General features: G+C 36.3%; 2 protein-coding genes across 16 annotated transcripts in view; one reads left to right on the top strand and one right to left on the bottom strand.

The window, feature by feature from the left end:
* ANKS1B (ankyrin repeat and sterile alpha motif domain containing 1B) overlaps window positions 1-22,173 on the top strand; it is a 1,252,139-nt gene that overhangs the window by 317,892 nt on the left and 912,074 nt on the right. For all 15 annotated transcript variants that reach the window (XM_001150610.7, XM_009426057.4, XM_009426061.4 and 12 more), the window contains exon 9: window positions 10,048-10,191. In XM_001150610.7, the coding sequence (XP_001150610.1) occupies window positions 10,048-10,191 (144 nt within the window). The remainder of the gene's footprint in view (window positions 1-10,047; window positions 10,192-22,173) is intronic.
* Window positions 15,275-17,565, bottom strand: GARIN6 (golgi associated RAB2 interactor family member 6). Its single transcript, NM_001246563.1, is given in 2 exon segments — window positions 15,275-16,035; window positions 16,534-17,565. Coding segments are annotated over 2 exon segments (726 nt in total). The 5' UTR covers window positions 17,149-17,565; the 3' UTR covers window positions 15,275-15,924.

Below are 22,173 nucleotides of genomic sequence, written 5' to 3'. Positions count from 1 at the left end.
ATAACTCTACATACATACCCATTAGAATAACTAAAATTAAGTGTTGCCAAGAATGTGGAGCTACCGAAACTCTCCAACACAATGAATGGGAATGTAAAATGATACAAACACTTTGGAAAACACTTTAGCAGTTTCTTAAAAAGTTTGATGCATTTACCATGTGACCTAGCATTTTCGATATTTACCCAAGAGAAACAAAAACTTATGGGCACTCACAGATTTTAATGTGAATGTTAATGGCGACTTTATTCATAATGGCCGCAAGCTGAAAACAACCAAATGCCCATAAATAGATGAATGTATAAACAAAACTTTGGTATAGCCATACAATGGAATATTACTTTGGATTAAAAAGGAATAAACTACTGATATGCAAAAATAGGAATGAATCTCAAAAACAGGCTGAGTGAATTTTACTAACGTGGAACAAATGGTTGTGGTGAAAAGATAGTGCAGGGTAGCCTTGCAAGGTAATTTTCAGAAAATTTTAAACAGATGTTTAGTGTTAATAAGCTTTATAGAAAACTTATGCCAAACATAAAGTGCATATGCTACTATATTGTGGCAGAAAAAAGATTTCTGGGGCTACCAGTAGGGAAATATTGATAGGAAAGGGATTCAAGGTAACCTTTTGCGGTGATGGAAATGTTCTGTATCTTGATTGTGGTGGTGAATGCACAGGTATGTACATTTAAAATGGGTGCATGTCATCTTTTCTTTCTTTCTTTACTCTCCCCTTTCTTCTCCTTTGCTTCCTTCTCAGTTTCTTGCTCCTTTTCCCTCAGCTTTTTGAAAATGCCATACTGTACGCTGACTGTGGAGGATTCTACATACATCTACATTTTGACTCTTAGGTTTTTAATTTTTATATAAAATTTCATTTGTTTTCTTTCTATTTTGCATTAAAGTAACATAAGAATCCCCTATTTAAATAAAAATTCTATTAAAGATTTGTACCAATACAAAAAATAAATATATAAAATGGGTTCATGTTAGGTATATAAATAAGACTTTAATGAATTTTATTTTAAAACAAAGAAGTAAACTTTTAGAAAAATGTTATTTGTTCATATAAAATGACCTGTCATGGAGGATAATTTAGTTTTCCCAAAGTTATACATTTTGCCTTCTGTACTGTCTTGTTGAAAAAAAAAAAGTTTAAACTTTCTAAGGTGACTTTAACATTTTTTTTGAAATTAGCTTCTGCGTATTGTGCATAAAATTGGCATCAGTTTAGACTTAGCTCTTTCTAATATTGAAATAATAAACAGTATTAATTACTAGGTAAGGGTCAGAAAAATGAACAAAAGTTTTGAGAGATAATAAAAACGTTCAAATTGATTGTATATAAGTAGAATAGCAAACAAAATATGTTCTTTGAAGTTTCCTGATGTTATGCAAAGGATGTCAAATATGTAAACAGCAGGCAGGAACATAATGTGTTGGAACTAAGCGTTTCAGAGGAATTGTAATGTCTCATGTACTATTAAAAAGAGAAAGACTATCCTTACTTTCTTGTTCAATATTTCTTGCAACTAAAACAACTGCTTTAATAGCAATTCTATCCTTCAATAAATGTGAAATACATTTGGCACTGGCAAATCCTCAAGTTTAAAATATCACCATACGTAGTAACGTCATTTCGGAGTGCAGATACTAGGAGATGTACTCAGTGTACTCATTGGCATCAAGACTTGTTTTTCTTCTTCCTTTCTTTTCCTTGCAGATATAAATGCAGTACAGGATTCACAGCTAACTCCAAGTTAATCTTAGAGAAATTTTATTTTTCAGCAGACTTAAATGTTGCAGCTTTTGTGAATTTTACTAACATGGAACAAATGGTTGTGGTGAAAGGTAGTGTAGGGTAGCCTTGCAAGGTAATTTTCAGAAAATTTTGAACAGATATTTAGTGTTACTAAGCTTATAGAAACGTATTTAACAATAGGGTTTCTGATCATCGCTAATATATTCAACTGTGGCATGTGATATCTCTCCCAGGACTAAATTTAAGATGGTTGAGTCTGTTCCTTTGTGAGTAATATGATCACTGACCTATCATCTATCTGATCATTAATACTATCGTAGCTTTGGAATAAGTAAACCAGCTTAACACCTCACGTTTTCTTCTTAGTGCCCCATTAAGCCCTTAGATCCCTGGTTTTAAAAGATTGTAAAAAGGAAAATATGATATATCATGCTATTACATAGTTGTTGCCTTTTAAATTGACAAAATAATAGTTCTCATGTAAGGTCTCTTGTGTAATGAGATTGGCTATGCAAGTTTGCAGATAAGATGTATCCTAGTGTGAAATTGCTTGCATAATAAAGAGGAGAAGAATTTAAAGAGCTAATGAAAACAGTCTGCAGGAAAAAATAGACACCAAGAATTCTATTCTTCTTGGTGGAAGGGGAGATGAAAAGCACCCTTCTACCCAATTATCACTATAAGGAGAAAAATATTGATAGGGGAGGGGGAGGATTTAAGCTGTGCAATTTAAAGCCCATGCACCTCCGCTATAGAGTTTGTGGTAAAATCTAAATTGTGCACCAATGGTTGTCATAAATGTATTCTTTCATGAAATCAAATAGATGCTGTTTTCTACATTATTTTGAATATGGGATGAAGACAGTGGGAGCAAATGGAGTTAGAGAACAAAGGACATTAAAATCTGGGTTATAGTTACATTGGTTCCTCTTAGAACTAGTGAAAATGTTCACACTAATGAAACATCTATGAGGGCAAGCTGGCATTCATTCATTCATTTACTCTTCATTCATTTTCAACACATATGTGATGAACTGTTATTCAATGTACTAGCCAAGTATCAGGCTTTGGTAGCTAACCCAACAGGCATCTCTGCAATCATGCAGCTTTTATGGACTAAGGATAGGAGATACTGAACCAAAGTCACACAGTAACTATAAAATTATCATTGTGATAATTGCTATTAGAAAAGCAGGATACTGTGAAGGCATATAAGAAAGGAAATTAATCTTGACGAGAGCATCAAGAAGGCCTTCCGAAGGAAGTGAATTATATTTATACCTAAAGCACCAATAAGACTAATCCTGATGAAGACAAGCAAAGGAATTTATTTGTTAGGATTTGACACAATAGCAAATAACAAAAACATCTAAAATAATAATAATGGCTTAAAGAGAAAGAGTTTGTTTTACTCCCACTTCTAAAGCTTAGAGCTAGGCAGTCCAAGGCTGGTAGGCGTCACCTCTATGAGGAACCCAGGATTCTTCTATTTTGTTGTTCTATTGTGCAGGTCCTCTAGTTCCAAGGATACTTCATGGCCCAGGACAAATGCTCCAGCTCCAGCTATTTCATTAGCATTCAATCAGCAGGAAGAGGAAGGGGAGGAAGAAGGGCACACCTATTCACTTCAAGAGCACTTCTTATATCCCATGGTTATGACTTAGCCATGTGGTCACACCTAGCTGCAACAGACACTGGACAATGTGGTATTTATTCAAAGAATACATGTGCCCAGCTAAAAGTTGGAGTATTAGTACCATACAAGAATAAAAGAAGGTGTTACTAAAGACAAAAGGAGGAGGGGGGACTGTATATTGGGAGATGACTAATAGTCTTTGCCAGAGAAAACCACATGTGCTAAGGTAAGGTACGAGGCAAGAGGAAGTTTGGTATACTTGAGGGAAAGAGGGAAGCTCAGTGTGTTTAAACATTATGGGCAAAGGAGAGGAATAGTGTTAGTGTTCCTGGACCAAACCGAGGGTAGGGTTGCTTATTCTCATGGTCCAATAACAAGATGCAGACCAACTGGGAAAGAAGAGAGTTTACTTCTGTAAACGGGTACAGGGAGAAGGCCAGGGAAAATATTGCCAGACCAACTCAAAATTACAAAGTTTTCCAGAGCTTATATACCTTCTAAGCTGTATGTCTACGTGTAAGTGTGCATTCATCTAAAGACATAAGTGATTAACTTCTTCTCATCTATACCTAAGGTCTGAGTCCTGAAGACCTTCCTCTGGAGCTTCAGTAAATTTACTCAATCTAGATGGATCCAGGTGCCAGGGGTGATTACGCTTATCTTGTCTCCTGCTAAATCATGAAGATTTGGGAGTTCCTTTAGACCTCAATAAAACTTGTTTGTGGAGGTCTGGGGAGTTCCTTCAGACCCCCAGTAAAACCTGTTTAATACTAAACGGGTTCTGTTAAGAATTCCTTTGTTATTTCATCATGCTTCAAGGCCCTGGAAAGGCCTAGGCAAAACTCTTGGTGGGCTTTCGTTACATTCCAGCCTTCGTATAAGGGCACTGGCTCTATCAGCTTTAAATATTTAATTTAACCACTCAGTCAGTGCTGAAACAGTTGTCATGGAGGCCTTCCTGTTCAGCTGTTAGTGAGACCTGGCCTGCCAGATTAGTGGTGGGATACAGAGGGAGGTAGGGGCAGATCATGCATAGCCTTTTGGATCATATTAAGAATTTTGAACTTTATCAGAAGAACATGAAAAGCTATTGAAAGTTTTAAGGAAGAGGAAAACATGATCACATTCTCATATGAAAAAACATTTCTCTGATCACTGTGAACAGGTTAAAGACAACATTGGCAATACTTAGAAAGTTTAGGCCAGGCACGGTGGCCCATGCCTGTAATCTCAGCACATTGGGAGGCCAAGGCAGGTGGATCACCTGAAGTCAGGAGTTCAAGACCAGCTTGGCCAACATGGCGAAACCCCATCTCTACTAAAAAAATACAAAAAATTAGGTGTGATGGCGGGCACCTCTAATCCAAGCTACTTGGGAGGCTGAGGCAGGAGAATCACTTGAACCTGGGAGGTGGAGGCTGCAGTGAGCGGAGATTGTGCCACTGCACTGCAGCCTGGACAACAGAGTGAGACTCCACCAAAAAAAAAAAAAAAGAAAAGAAAAAAAAGGTAAAGGTAGGCATACTCTTTGGTGTATACAATTTCTCATTTATGAATTTATCGTGAGAAAGTCATCAGGCAAGTAGAGTAAGTATTACAAAGTCTGGAAGTACACCCACTGAATGTGGGACCGAGGCTAGGAAAGCTTCACTCTTTCATGTATAATTTTTTATTTTGAATGATTTGTTTTACAATAAGCATGTATTACTTTAAATTTCATTGAAAAATCTATAAAGCAATTTTACTTTAGAACTAAACAAAGGCAAAAAGGCCTGTGGCAATGCTATAAAGCAGTCTAGATTGCTAACTCATTCCAGATTGTTGCCTTTTGCTTTGATCGCCATTTCTGATATTGCCTCTTTCCTGGATTCTGCCTTTTGGCCTGGTCCCTTTGCATTGACAATCTTGAACATTTGTTGTCCCCTTGAAGAGTTTTAGTAATTAAGGAGGTGGCTTCCATGGTGTGGTAGAAAGACAATAGGACCTAGATTTAGAGGACTTGGATTATAATATGGACTCATTTGTAGTATGATCTTGCAAATCGAGTAACATTTTGAGCATCAGTTTTTTTCACTTGTAAAATAGGGATAATTCTTACTCTATTTTATTGGGCTATTCTCTATCTGAAAGCATTTTATAAATTATGAAGCACCATTATATATAGTTGTCATATAATTTACACATACACACGCACACACACACACAGACACACACACACACAAACACACACTGCCTCACAGGGAAATCCCATTTCTTCAATGTTAGACTAATATAATTATTCTCAAAAGTGTTTTTCTTTGATTGAGCTCAAGTTTGTCTCCCTACAGTATATTATTGTGACTGTTTTTCAATTTGCAACAACATAGAATTGGTCCAGTCTTTCTTTATTACCGTGTAATAACCAAGAAAGCTAATGGGTTCAAACTGTATAGATTTAGGTCTATTTTTTTTATAGTAGAATTTTCACATCTTTCTGGAACTTCAGGAACACAGTTTGTTCGCCAGTAAAAAGTCTGAACAGCATTTGGAATAAAGGAAACCATCTGAGGTTAAGTGTGTTCCACTGGCTTCTTCCCATATATAATTGAAGATTATATGTAGCTTGATAAAATATTTTCCTTCAAATCTTTAACTGTAAAGAAATGAAGTTAAAAATTATGGTTTTACACAGCCAATTTATATGCTGTCTTTAGGGGGCAGTGCTAAACCACTGATAAGTTTCTTCATTTCTGCAAAGCTACTTGTAATAGTTAATATAAAATAAAGCTAAAATGGCAATCTTGATATTTGTGATACAATTATACACACCCCTTTAATATTAGTAAAATTTTCTAGGTAGTCAAATGAAAATAATGATTTGAAGCTCATTTATTCAGTGATTCATTCAATAAATATTTATTGTTTCATTATGCACAACACATTGTAGGAGATACAATGTGAATAAGGCAATGTTTTCTTTCAAATAACTTACTTCACAAGGGTAAATAAGCCACACTTGTGTCTGTGTACTATATTTGCACAAGCACACTGTGTGTGTATACACAACTCTTTTATGGTAAAAAATAAAATAGCAGTACTTATTGATTTTTTATGTGCCAGTCTCTGTCAAGCAATTAATTTTATCTTCATACAGCCCTGCAAGTGGAAATGATTACACTATTTTTTCAGATAGGGAAACTAAGGATTAATAAGATTATGTGATTTGCTCAAAATCACAAAGCTTGGAAGTGGTAGAGCTAGGATTTAAACATATATCTGTTTGAGTTAAAAGCCAATGCTCTTTGCCACTATAGCATCTATCAACTCAAGGTGAATGTGAAATACCAAATGCAAACATTTGCACAAAGAGAGACAAGCAGAAGAACATGATATCATGCATGCTTGTGGGAAATCTGGAAAATTTTAGGTAAGGGATGAAATCTGAACTCTATTTTGAATCAGTGGGATTATAAGAAAATAATAAACATGATAGTTAATACTTATTGAAGCTGTATGTGTCAGGCACTTTATATTTATTACCTCATTTAGTCATCAGGAAAAAGCCCTGAGAGAGGTTCCACTGTATTGTTTTCCATTGCATAGATAAGGCAAGAGAGGCTGACAATGGTCTTATCTGCTGAAAATCATACAGCTAGTGAGGCGGGTATTTGGAACTTGAATTCAGGACTGTCTAATTTTAGAGCCCAAGCCCTTAACCACTACAATACGCTGTGCAGACAAGTAGGGTGAAAGAAAGAATAAAAGCATAAAGCATGATTAGGCAAGGGTAAACAATTCCACCTGGTTATAATCTGAGGTGAGTATAGTGAAAAAGTAAAAGGGCTAAAAAATCATTTGACTATAGAACTCTGAAGCCAGATTAAGGAATTTGGATATCATTTGCTGTGAAATGGGAAATAATTGGAGCTTTATGAGCAGGGAAGAGAGATAAGCTTTTTTTTTTTTTTTTTTGAGGGAGGAGAAAGAGATAGAGGAAATTCCCTGTGTGATTGGATTAAATCATTGTAGCACCATTAACAAAATAGAAAAGAATGGATTAATCTAAAATGTTGATAATTCTTGGCCAACTATGAGGTGGTTTATAGTATGTGCCGCATCAATGTTGACGGTCAAACTGTTAGCTGATCATGAGCTGGTAAAGGAGATACCTTTTTGATCATTTTATTTATTCCTGTGAACAACTTTATCAAATATATATATATATATGCTCTTTCAGATTAAGATTTTAAATTTCCCAAGATTTTTAATTTTACTCAAAGGATCTGTAGGGTCAAAAATCCCTGTGATAATCACCTTCTATTATTGATTTGAGAAGTGTGTATTTATGAAAGCATGGGCTGCTATGTATCAAATTGCAGAAATTTTCACTCCCTGTCACAGAAGGCAAAATGCTCTCAGGAGTATACTCATGTAACAGAAACATATTCACCAAATATACCTCTTTTATTTAAACTGCAGTTATTTACATCAGTGTGGTTTTTCAGTATATTGTCTTCCACAGGGTATTGTACCAAAGGAGTGGTCACAGAATGTAGTGGTGAGGGGAGAGTAGGCTTTGCAGCCCCCTAGTCTGGGTTAGAATCCTTTTTCTGCCACTTGCCAGCTTCGTGACCTTGGGTTTTACTTGACCTCTCTGTCCCTTAGTTTCCTCATTTATAAAGTGAGAGGAAAAATATTTGCCTCAAATGGCTGTTGTGTGAATTAAAATAGTTAACAGACAATAGGCCAGTGATACTCCAAGTCACATAGTAAGTTCTCAGTCTAACAGTTGTTATTATTATTGTATTTTATAGACAGCGACTGATTGGGGGACAACTTAATTTCATTGCTTCTTAGTTACTGACAAGTGATCAAGGGGAAGTTAAAATGTGAATGCAGAAAACAAATTCTTTTAAATAGGAGGAAAAATAAAATCTTATATTCTATTTTTAAAAGGAACAATTTTGGGGGGAGGATGCTATTTACAACCCAATATGTAGAATATATTTACTTGCTTTAGTAATCATGATCTATCAATGTTGTGCTGAATGCTACATTCAGAGGACCTTTAGACAATTTAGTGTATTTCTTTTTATTTATGCGTATACATCTTTTTTTTTTTAAATTGAGTCTGCTAAGTATTCAGCAGGCTCTTAGAGTGTGAAGTTTTTCCTCAGTTTCTGCAAATTTTCATGCTTTATTTCTTTGACCCTCCCATCTCTACTCTTAATTTTTGGAGCTCCTTTTGTTCAGATGTTAAAGGTCTTGGTTTGACCCCTAGTTTTCTCCACTTTTAAATTCTGTTCATCTTTTGGGAAATTTTCTCAGATTTTTCTTACTCTTGTATTGGATTTTATGTATTTTGTAACTTTCTGTTCTTGTTTCATGGCTATAAATATCTTCTCTCTGAGGATACTATTTATAACTTTTTTCTCTATATTTATTTTGGTGTCTGTTAAGAGGTTTTTCTCAAATATATGATTCTTGTGAGTGGAACTTGTTGAGAGGTTGGCTTCACAGTAGAGATTGATACATAGATCCCACCATTTTCCTGCTTATTTATAGATCTTTTTTCTTAGGAGGTCTGTTTCTACAGAGAGGAGTATTCTAGTTGTTTATCTGGGAATATAAACTGTGCTGCCATGTTGTCTAATGCAAATATGGTAAGACACGGGGTAGGTTATGAATCTTCATTACTATATAGATATTAATTCTCTTGTTTTTGGAGACTCAGTATATCTGTAGTCTTAGAATTCATAATCCTTTTGCTTCAACTTCTTCAAAAATTAAACCTCTAATTTCTTGCCAGTGGTAAAGATTTAGTTTCCTGGCTGGGTGAAAAGGAGATGGGTCTAGGGGTATAATTCTTTCTGATACTGAGTTTCAGTCTGTTTCTGCCCCACCTACACTTACACCTTCACAGGTAGCCAGTCCCTCCAATTCTTTCCACATGAAGGTTCTTTGCTTTCAGTGTTCTCATGTTTGCTAAGTCAGGTAATACCCATCTGTTATCCAAAAGTTACCCAACATTATCCAGAAGTTTTCTTAATATTGTCTGTTCATCTCTCCTGTCATCCTTATTTTTATGGTGTAAACATTTTTATAAATTTTCTACCATCATTTTAGTGAGATTTGGGAGATAACGAAGGAAAATATATGTGCTAAATATGGAAGTCTCATTATGAATTTTAAAACTGTTACTCCTGTTATATGTATGATATGAAAGTTTATAAAGTTTTATTTCAGTGGCATTCTGAACAAACTGGTTTATCAGGAGTTCCCATTTCAATAAAATATTTTCCTGTTAGTGCCCTAACTGCATTTTTCCTTAATTTTATGCCTAAACCTAAATTCTTGATAAACTATGAGATTTTTCTCATTTGTTGCTATTCAAATATTTTATTAGGCCATTATCATGTTCTATTCTTCATTATGAACTTCATATATTATTTTATAAGTCTTTCACACCTAGTTTTTTTCACTTTTAACTTAAGTTGGACTATACATATTTTTATCTCAGTCACAGGGCACAGCCATGTAACTGTGGCTAAAAGTGAGCTGACTTGTTTGCCGAGATATACCACTGTCATTTATAGAATTTAATTGATGTTAAGATATCTAAATATCATTGATATAATATATTGGTATGATATAAATTTAATTTCAGAGAACCTCATCTACAATCAATTTGTCACCAGGAGAAGTGGAAGAAGAGGATGATGATGAAAATACGTGTGGGCCATCAGGACTTTGGGAAGCATTAACTCCGTGTAATGGATGTAGGAACCTTGGCTTCCCCATGCTTGCCCAGGTAAAAGTTTGCTTTTATTAAGGTCCAATAAAACAAAAATGGTTGCCTATGTTTTTAAGATAAAATCTCCCTCGCCTTCGAAAATCAAATTAGGATCTTGTTCACTTTGTGATTTTGGATCTTGTGGTTTTTCTCAAAGTGTCAAGTAAAATGTGCATATAACTTGGTGTGCATATGTGTACATATGCGAAGACATAATTTATGTAAAAAATTATTATTTAGTTTGGTTATAATGCAGAAAAGTTATCTTGTTTATGAGGTTTTAATATTTTGAATCCAGAAATATATCAGTTTAAAGAATGCTATTTTTAAAAAGTAAAAGTTGTCTACAGATATAGTTATAAGGAAACATATTATGGCTGTTTAAAAGCATAGCCAGTGATTATATTTTTCACATCACAATGGAGCATTGTAGAATAATGGGAATGTGTACTTCTGGAGGTTTTGGAATAAAATCCAAAAATGAAACCAGAACACTAAAATATTGACTATTAGTTTCAAGTCATTTCACTATCATTAAGACTACTTTAATTCTGTAGTATCACCTTCAGGTTCCTGTTGTGGGTTGTGAACCATACACTCTTAGAGGAGTTTCAGAAATGACTAAAATATTCCAGAGATAGGAAATTTGAAGCCATGGTGAAAATATCTCTGCACAATAAGCAAAGAACTTAATATGAAAGGGTATAATGTTAAGAGGTTAATTACATAGAACGTGGGTGGAAAAAGCAGTCCAGGACAGAAGATAAATCACAGTACTTATCCAGAAAAGTGTTACATCTCAAAGATATTTTCCCTTCTGTCACGACAAATATGAAACAATTATGTCTAAGAAACCATCACGTCTTCCACATGTCTGTATCATAATTTGATCATAGCCCCTCAAATTTCAATATTAATTTGTTGTAGAAAGCTAAGTAGGATATTCAAATCAGTATATAGTACTTAAAAAATCTCTTCATAGGACTTTAAGACAGTTTACTGTAACCTTTACAGAATTGTTGTCAATACATACTAAACTGTGAGTTCCATAAAGGTAGAGATTCAACCTTTTGATGCTAGGCATCTGCAGTCTAACACGTAGTTCCTGGCAAATCAGAAGAATGGGTTGGATGTGGTATCTCACACCTGTAATCTCAGCACTGTGGGAGGCCGAGGAGGGTGGATTGCTTGAGCCCAGCAGTTCAAGACCAGCCTGGGCAACATAGTGAGACCTTGTCTCTACAAAAAATACAAAAATAAGCCAGGTGTGGTAGTACACACCCGTAGCCCTAGCTACTCAGGAGGCTGAGATGGGAGGTTGAGGCTGCATTGAGCTGTGATCATACCACTGCATTCCAGCCTGGGTTATGATAGAGTGAGACTCTGTCTCAAAAAAAAAAAAAAGAAAGAAAGAAAGAAAGAAAGAAAGAAAGAAAGAAAGAAAGAAAGAAAGAAAAGAAAAGAAAAGAAAAAATGTCTTTATCAAGCAAAATCTGATGGATGTAAAACAAAAAAAAATAATTGGAATGAAGTAATAGTTGAATGAATCTCAGTGAACAAATGTGTATATTCTAGGGTGTCATGTCTTCACTTAAAGTTTTTACATATAGTTTTTTACCTCATATCTACATGGGTAAAGGGAAAGAAAATTAACAAGCATAAGTTGTATTTTATTAGCTTACCCTTAACTGCTTAGCAGTTTATCAATAATTAAATGTTTTAACCTATTTTCCCCTCATAAAACTGCATTTGTAAAAATACATTTCCTAATCATTACTTTACCTTATATCTTAAAAAGAATTACTGAAATAAAATAATCAGGGTATTTACTATATTAGCCAGATGACTGCAAATCAAAAAGCTGTCAGTAATATGATTGTATCTGATTTTCTACCACCTTACTAACATTTGCTTTTTTCTAAATTTGATTTTATTATTTTATTAGGCTTGGTAGTACCTTGCTTTTGGTCTACAATTTTTAATATTAGATTTGCTTTACCTTTGGCCATTTCCTTGGTGAAGACTGGTATTGTTCAATAAGTTTATTAATTCCTCAGATGTTCTAGTTACATTTACCACAAAATCTTTCCCAGTCTGCAGCTTTTCTTTTTATCTTAATTTGTATGTGTACAAGTGCATCATGTAATTTAAAAAAACTATCCAATTGATTAAGCTTCTCAATCCTATTTTTCATTTAATTCATCTTATCTAGAACTCCTTTTAACATAAATTTCAATTATGGCTCTATATTATTTTTTGCTTGTTGATATCTAGTTTTCCTATGACTTTCCATTGAACAATAACTCATATTCCTCTCGTTTTTATCCTTTTGTTTTGGTTTTACTTCTGAAGGCTTGTTTATTTCTGCCTTCCTATTTTTTAAACCACATGACTCAGTGTTGGTATTATTCATTATTAAATTAAAACTAGCAGCTGACTTGATTGCTCGCTTTATAAAATCTGTATTTTGTAAGTACTATGTTGAGTTTAAAAAGTATCTCTATTGGGATTTTAATTGTTACTGCATTAAATCTATAAATGTACTTGAGATGCAGGTTTTGGGTGTTTTTTTTTAACTGAATTTAATCTAACAAACCAGCAATAAGACTATTTTACTGATGTTTCTCTCACTATAAATTTTTCTTTTTTTTTCAGATGGAGTCTCGCTCTGTTTCCCAGGCTGGAGTGCAGTGGTACGATCTTGGATCACTGCAACCTCTGCCTCCCTGGTTCAAGCGATTCTCCTGCCTCAGCTTCCTGAGTAGCTGGGATTACAGGGGTGTGCCACTATGCTTGGCTAATTTTTGTGTTTTTAGTAGAGACAGCATTTCACAATATTGGCCAATCTCATTTCAAACTCCTGGCCTCAAGTGATCTGCCCGCCTCGGCTTCCCAAAGTGCTGGGATTACAGGCGTGAGCCACTGCACCCAGCCTCTCACTATAAATTCTTAAAAGTGTGTGTGTGTGTGTGTGTGTCTGTGAATATTATTGTTTAAGGGCTATCCTTTAGCATTTATATTTGTGTGTGTATATATATATATATATATACACACATGTAAACATGTTTTATGTATATATAACATGTTTATATATATACATTTTCATTGCAAAATATATTAAAGAATTTTTGAAGTTTTGCAATTAAAAATATATATATAGCATATTTTTGTGTATATATAGTATATTTGTACATATATATAGTATATACACATACACACGTACACAATTTGCAACATTTTTAAATTCATCTGGTTTTTTAGTTTATTACCTAGGATTCAACCATTCTCAACCATTCACAAATGGTAATTTTTAAATCTTTTTCTGTTATTATAAGTATCTATTATCTAAATTATCTCTTAAACTTTGATTACAAGAGATGAGGTAACAGGATATGTATTGTTTTAGAATTTTAAGAAAACTGTGACCTAGGAACAGGATCTGATAGTAATAAGCATCAGGATTTGTAATCAGAAGCAGATTGAAATATTTACCAAAGGAATATACAATTTAAAAAGAGATTGAGTCAGATTAAGATTTAGAGAAAAAATACAAAATGTGCAGTGCTTTTAACAATGATCCCTTCTATAATTATCAAGGGACTACAATGTGGTAAGCATGCTGACAGTCCTTGAATATAAAGATAAAGTTGGTCTCTGTTAAGAGTTTGCAATATGGTCATTTTAAAGCCTCTTAGGGGGTCTCCAGTATCATATGATACTGGGCTACGTACCACATGAAAAACAAAAATTGTTTTATTTTTAAATTTTTTCATTTGAAATTATTTGCTGAAAAGTGATTTATGGTTAGATGTGATTTCTCAGTAATGTAACCTTGAAATTCGCAAAGCTAGAACATCTAACCTGTGAAATGTTTTTCATATTTTGAAACCATTGTTTTCAGGTCTGAAGCACTTTTGGAGGCCATTAAAAATCATTAAGTTGTAAGCGCTGTGAGGGTCTACTGGTAAACTGCTTCCTTACAATATATACAGGAGCCTTTGGGATCTGTACAATTAGTACAGTACTATGTAAAATTTTATATCCCCAGATTTGTTTGATTGGAATAAATTATATTTCACATTTATAGCCCTTAATTGGATCCAGCAAACATGTATCAAATATCTTTTATATTCAAAGCACAGTGCTTGTCAGAATCATGAATGTTATGGAAACAATACAGACATAATTGGGGGCCAGGTTACCTATACATTCGGATTCTGGGTTATCAAACCATATGATGTATTACTTTAGACTCGAGCAGACTTTTTACTTGCAAAATTAGAATATTGGCTAATCCCATGGATGTGGATCTTACAATTCTAAAATGATCTAATTTCCAGTTTTTGTCCAGATTATGAATTGATCCTATATTACGTTTTATTTTTCTATCTCCAAGAATCCTAAAATTGGAGAGAACCAGGTAAAAGATGAGTGCTTTGCAATTATCTTTCCATTGTAACTAGATTGAAGTTTCTACAAATTCATGAAAATTTAGAATTCTAAATAGCGTCAGGGGATTAAAATTCTTGGAAAATACTAAGAAGATTTACTGTAAATAGAGCTTTTATGGGACAATTGCAAAGCAGTTAATTAAGATTTAAGAAAGGAAATCAAGAATGAAGAGACTGGGAAAATTAAGCCCTTTCTGGAAAGTATGATTAAACTCAGAATTTGTTTCTCAACACTACCATTTACACAGTGCCTACTGTGTTCCAGTTATTATACATGTATAGTCTCAAGGTGACCATTTAAAGAAACAATCTACTAAAACTCACAGTTAATGTGTGGCAATGCTGTGATTCAAACCTGGAGAGAGAGAGAGGAGAGAGAGAGTCTGTGTGTGTGTGTGTGTGTGTGTGTGTGTGTGTGTGTGTGTGTTCCTGGGTTCTCATTTTATATTTTGGAAAACAGTTTTAGAATAATTCTCCTAATGTAGGATCATATCTGAGAGTAATCTTCAACATTTTATTCTGTCATCTATTAATTTATTTAAAAAATATAAAGTTAAGGGAAAGTTAGTTTTCAGAGCCTGATCATAAATTGCCATTAGTTTTATTGCTACCCTTCCTGTCAATAGAGCATATGTTATTAGAGCAGATAATTTGAGTTGATGGATTTTATTATGGTGAATCACATTGTTCCCCTCCACAGTCTTAGGTGAGATGTCCACCTCTGCACTATGTGTAGTACCGGGCTTTGAGGTTATTACTGCAGAGTCAATCCAGCTAGGTAGAGACCCTCTGGCTTCCATCCCATTCACGCATGTGGCCTCATCCTCCAGAGTTGAGATACTGACTCCAAATGCTGAGTAGCAGAGAGTCAGCCTTTGAGTAGCAGAGAGATACTGTCAATGCAACAGCCTTCTCAGTATCTCTCTGCTCCTGTAGCCACCACATTCATGCTGCTCTCTAGGGAGAGGCCAGTAGCACTTACTGATATGCTTGAAGTACCCTTTTAGGACAAGAATGTGCACACAGCCCTTGCTATAACAAGATTAAGACATGGAAGCACCCACTAATAGCCATGCTGGCTATACTTCCTCCTGGACCTCTGAAGGCTGCTTTTGCCAGTGCTGTGTTTCTCTCCTGAGTCTGCAGACTTGGTTGCAGCCACATCCATGGTACCTGTGATGGTGCTTACTGTCATCACTACCGCTGTTGCTACCCTGCCCCTTCATCAGGCACTATAGGTTTTATGACTGCAGGGGTGTGTGAACTCTTGAACGTAGTATATGTGGGAGGTATGTTGGATTCATATCTCTATTGTATAATCATAATAGGTGGATCCAAACATTTCAGCATTCATGTGAAGTCTACTGATTCTGAATTGCTCCTTCTCTTCACAAAACTTCATGGCATATCCCTAGGGAGAGAACAAATAAGCAAAGAAAGTGAGACCAGCAAGATCTCCTTTCTCTTCCTATAGGTAAACAACAAAAAGAAATTATTGCACAAGTACACAAACATGTTGTGTTGCCACCAATGTATGTAAGTGGCAATTGCAGGGAGACACGTCCTACAACATATCAGCCTGCCTAGGTCATAGTATGTGTTTCAGAATAGACTGGTCAGGATGCTTTGGACAGCATTACAACATTGATATAAAATGAACAGCTGTGGATATAAAATGAAGAGTTGCTGACAGCTAAGAAATCTCTGAAATTCAGATTTGGAGAACCCTGGAGAAGCACTAGGAACCTCCTCAATGTACCATGGCCTCCAAATGGAAGCTCATTTGGCCTTCAGACCTTCCAAATGCAATGCATTTCCCAGGTGAGCTGCAGCACCAAAGGCGCTACAGGACCTTTGCCTGCTCTCCCCCAAAGCATCCTGGCCCCATCTAGTCTCTGCATAGACTCACCACTGGGCTCCTCTGCACTTCCTCCAACACAGATGAGTCCAATGTGTTCCCAGCTAGGATAGCCCTGGTACCACTGTAAGCCTCCACTGGTGGTCTCAGGATGTAAACAAGGTTTTCCCAGTGAACAAAAAGGTCTTCACTTGCATCCGATGGGGGACACAGCTGAAGATAAAAAGAGCGGCCCGTGGCAAGCTTCAGGTGGAGCTGCTTTTTTACGCTGTTGTGGATGGTTATTTTCACAAACATCAAGGGAAGCAGCCTGGTTAGTTCTAAGATCTCTGCAGGCAGACTATCTCTTTTCTGGGTGGCAGGACCACACCTGGCATTGTCACAGACAGCAGCTGGTCGGGCCAGCACCATGACATCAGGTAGTGTGAGGCAGGGGCTGGTGCGAACGATGCCCACTGTTACCATTCGGGCACGGTTGTGCACGTCAATCACTTCTCCTCTTTTGCTGATCTGGATAAAGTCGCTCTCAAACATGGGTGCATACCTGAATATAGTATACTCGCCTTTGTACAGTTGCCGCTGCAGCTTCCCCATGGAGGTGTTAAACATGCCCATTGCGGGGCTGCTTTGGGCCGTGTAATACGGTAGCATACAGCAGTCCTCCATGTCTTCCTTTTATCAAGACAGTTCCCAGCAGCTGCTCCACACCTTCCTTAACATGCTTTAGCGGGCATCCTGTTTCCTTGGCTACTCTGGCAGGTGGGCCAGCAGTCGTGTTCTGCAGGCTTTCTTTTTTGTCCCCAAGTGACTGAGAACAGGGTGGGGTATTGATTACCAACTGCTCAATGCCAGAGACAGTTGGTCCCCTGGATCCAGACTGTGCCCTGCTTAGTGCATGGAGCTGTCAGGAGCACAGGTGTTGGGGCCCTCGTGGATGTCCGGGCACACAGGTGTCAGTGCTCATTCGGGAGGGACCTCCATTTGAGCCTGATATTCCACTTCACAACAGCCTTTGCTCTTTGATTCCACAACCTCAACTGGCAATCCCACTGCTCTTCTTCCCAACCTGAACCATCCACTGCTGCTAAACCACCCCGCAGGACCACTTTTATCCTCCCCTACCCACTGTGACCTGCCCCATCACACACCCCTTTGTCTCTGTCACCCAGTAGTCCCTGCCTCAGAGCAGGGGCACCGCCCTCTCCACCCCACCCTCAGCCCCACCGCCCTCCACAGCTCAGCAGACCACTACCCCGCCACCAACCTACCATCTAGGGACCTTAATGCATTCTGGCAAATTGCTTTCAAAAGGGTTAGAGGTAAATTTTCTGTGCAAGGCAAGAGTTTAATATACATTCTCTGTGTACTCATTTATCCAGCTCCTCTAGTTGTAGACATTTATTTTAAAGAGAGAATTGGATAAATTGGTAAACAGATTGGTACAGGATGTTTATCAATGTTTGTTGTAGAGTAAAAAATTGTAAACAGCATTGGTGTCTTACAATAGGGGATTGCTTAAATAAATTATGGAGCTTCTGTGATGGGACAGTCTACAGCCCTAAAAATGATTACGTAGTTTTCCTATTTATTGACATGAAAAGATATCCCTGACCTTTTTTTTTTCTTAAAGAATAAGAGAAAAACTGATTTCAAACTCATAATATAGGTGAGATTCAATTTATGTAAGACCACGTGTATGTGTTTGTGGGTATGGAATTATGTTCAGTGAAATGTTTAAAGTGCTTAGGTTTAATTTTCATTTTCTCTTTAACTTCTATTTTTATTAGGAAATTTATTTCTGTTACCAGGGGAAATAACTATTTTATTGGCAATGTATTTTTTTTTTCTGTTTCTGTAGCCATGATAAATTTTATGTTTTGACTCACCCTCAAACTGTTGATGCAATTTTTGAACTTTTACCTAGACATTCGTACCCTGGCTATGGAATGAAAAGAGCCTTAAACATCACATTTATGCTCTATTCTTTACCATCAGATTGTATTGAAAAAAAAAAAAAGCTCTAAAGAATTTTGCTAGGTATTGCAAATATTTTCAATTCAATAAGATTATAATATCTTTATTGAAATGACAGTACACATGATAATCCACATGAACACAAACACACACACACACACACACACACACAGAGCCATAGCCATAGTTGAGTTTTTTTTTTTTTTTTTTTTTTTTTTTTTTGAGATGGAGTCTCACTCTGTCACCCGGGCTGGAATCAGTGGCGTGATCTTGGCTCAGTGCAACCTCCGCCTCCTGGGTTCAAGTGATTCTCCTGCGTCAGCCTTCCTAGTAGCTGGGACTACAGGCGTGTGCCACCACGCCCGGCTAATTTGTATTTTTAGTAGAGACGGGGTTTCACCATATTGCCCAGGCTGGTCTCGAACTCCTAACCTCGTGATTCACACGCCTTGGCCCCCCAAAGTGCTGGGATTACAGGTGTGAGCCACCGTGCCCAGCCCACTTGAGTCTTTAGTTGCATAAGTCAATGCAAACATAATTTCTTCCTTTCATATTGAAATGTTTGATTATTTTGGATAGTTGGAGTATTTTTATTTTATTTATTGAGATGCCTATTCACATATCAATAGCACTTTTTACTGGCCTTCCTAAAGTCTTTATATCTTAACTTCCACTTCAAGTCTATGTTACTTATCTTGTAATTGGCAAAACCAAGAAACCAAATACACATTTAGTAAAATAACGTTTTAAAAGTGTCCAAGTGGTTCTGATGTTTTTCATAAGGAACAACTGGATAGGTAGTATTGGACACAGCAAAATTTAATTTAAGTGCCTTTTTTTTTAAACTGATTTTCTTAAAAGTACTTTTTTGCTATACACATATATGACAAGATATTTGTCTTAGGGTTCCATTAGAGAACTGGTCTCCAAGGAAGCCAGAAACTACATTGCTTGTAGAGCCTATAGATGTTTGGATTTTCCACACCAGTCAGTAGACTGACAACGGTGGAACCTCTTTCATTTGGCTTGATAACCATCCTATGTAATATTCTGGCAAATACCTGTTTTTATGAATTTGATGGGGTTTGTCTGAAATTCCTCTAGCTGTTTAGAAAACTACCTTTTTAGCATTTGCCTCAAGACTTCAGAAGCTCAGATAGCTAAATAAAAAACTACCTGAACTTGAGATTAAGAAATTCCTTTTATGAAAATGCAGCAGCTTTCTGTGTGTTTGCTGTTAAATCAGGTTTCTATATAGTTAGTCACTAGATATATTAAAATACATTTATATACTCTTTCCTCTCTATTGGAGTTTGTGTCATTGGGTTAATAATTTAACCTCTCTGGGCCTTATTTTTCTCAGCCTTGAAATGGAGATGACCCCTGAGCTATCTTTCAACTCCAGAATAGTTACAGTTTTGTGATAGGGCTTTAGCTTTCCCCCCTCTCTCCCAACAATAAAACTACTACATACTTTGGAGATACTCTGAACCATAACAATGACTCGAGATATTATTCATATAACTGCTCTGGGAATTGTTTAATTCAATATATAATTTTATTCTCTTGCTAAATTTCGTCTTCCCAAAGCTTTTAAAAGAACCAATGTTTGAAATGAGGAAATGGCAAGATATTAGTTCAGTAAGATACGCAATCAGTGGTGTTAGTGCTTAAAACTATGTAATTGAAAATATGGGTTAAGTATTTTAAACAGAAATCAGTTAATAATGAACATGGCTGTGGTATACAGAATGATTCCCCCAAAAGATATTTACATTATAATCTTCACAACCTGTGAATATATTACCTTATGTGGCAGAGGAACTTTGCAGATGTGATTTAGTTTAGGATCTTGAATTGGGGGTGTTATCTGGATTACGCTGGGGGTCTGGTGTAATCACAGTGGTCTTTGTAAGAAAGGCAGCAGGGTCAGAGTCAGAAGATATGTGATGATGGAAGTAGAGGTCAGAGTGGTGCAGCCATGGACCAAAGGAATGCAAGAGGCCTCTGGAAGCTGAAAAAACAGGAAGTGGATTCTCCCTGTGAGCCTCCAGAAGGAGATAGCCCTGCCAATACCTTAACTTTAGCCCAGAGAGAATCATTTTAGACTTTGACCTTGAGAACTATGAGAGAATAAATTTGTGTTGTTATAAGCAACTAAGTTTGTGGTAATTTGTAATGGTAGCCCTAGGAAACTATTCCACATTTTGGTACCTGGAAGTGGAGTGCTGCTGTAACAGGTGCATAAAAATATAGAAATGGCTTTGGAATTGGGCATTGGGTAGAAGCTAGAAGAATTTTGAGGAGCATGATGTAAAGAGCTTAGATTGCCTTGAACAGAAATATGGACGTTAAAGATGCCGCTAGTAAGGGCTCAGAAAGAAGTGATATGGTAGAGAAAACCTGTATTTTCTTAGAGATTACCTAATTGTCATAAACATAATGTTTATACAAACGAGGATGTTAAAGTCACTACTGTGAGGGTTCAGAAGAAAGTGGGGGAAATGGTAGAGAGAACTTGTATGATCTTAGAGAATACCTAAATCATTGTAGAGAGAATGTTAATAAACATATGAATGTTAAAGGTGCTTCTGGTAAGGACTCAGAAATAAATGGGAAACATGTTATTGAAAACTGGAGGAAAGGAGATACTTGCTATATAATAGCAGATAGTCTAGAGGAATTATGTTCTGTGGTTATGTGCAAAGCAGATCTAGTAGGTGATGAACTTGGATATTTTGCTGAGTAGATTTCTAGATAAAGTGTTAGAGGTATGGCCTGGTTTCCTCTTGTTGCCTATACTGAAATGTGAGAGGAGGAAAGAGATAAATTGTGGGAAGAACGTTTAAACTCAAAGAAACGAGGACTTGATGGTTGGAACATTCTCAATCTATCCAGATTGCAAAAAACACTGAAATTTTTAGATTCACTGTCAAGAAGTGTACTTAGAGAGAAAGCTGAAAGCATGGCTAGATAACTTGTTTCTAGTGCCTTAGGAGGATCAAAAACTGAGATTATTCAACCACACAGAGGGCTCTTTGAAGAGATTGAGCAGATCTGAATTATGATGAGATGAATTATGCTGAGATGGGATTCAGAGTTGGGATTACCCAGGAAATTCTTGTGACATACCTGGGAGACCCACAGTGTTTTCACGAATGGTTTATTAGCGGAGACTTTGGTAGCTTGGACTTAAAGGGACAGAGGATAAAATGAAAGAAGGCTGTTGGATTCCTGAAATTCTGCAGGCAGGAAATAGGCTTATGAAACTACTGAGTTTGCAAACATAAGTTAACCTTTATGGAATAGAAAGGAGGACTCAGAGGATGGGACTGAGGCCCGAGAGGGTAGAGCTGAGAACTCCAAAGGATTATTCCCAGGGCTTGAAACCTAATGGAGTTTGCCCAGTTGCAGTTCTGAGTTGCTTCGGACTGTTGACTCACTTTTTATTTTTCATTTCTCTCTCTTTGGTTGGGGATATCTATAATTGTTTCCCTACACTTGTCATATCATTGAATTTTAGGAGTGAATAACTTTTTATTCCAGTTTCACAGATTCACAGATGCGTCTGACTCATGCTTGATTTATATGAGGAAATTTGGGACTTTTGAGTTTTTGAGATTTTGAGTTTAAGTTGATGTTGTGTAATGGGTTAAGATTTATGGGACGTTGAGATGGCATGAATGGATTTTATATGTGGAAGAATGTGATTATTTG

The sequence above is a fragment of the Pan troglodytes genome, chromosome 10 (genome assembly GCF_028858775.2).
Source record: "Pan troglodytes isolate AG18354 chromosome 10, NHGRI_mPanTro3-v2.0_pri, whole genome shotgun sequence".
In the NCBI taxonomy this organism is placed as follows: Eukaryota; Metazoa; Chordata; class Mammalia; order Primates; family Hominidae; genus Pan; species Pan troglodytes.
Note: the sequence above shows the minus strand (reverse complement) of the source record. Positions and strands in the feature narration are given on the sequence as shown.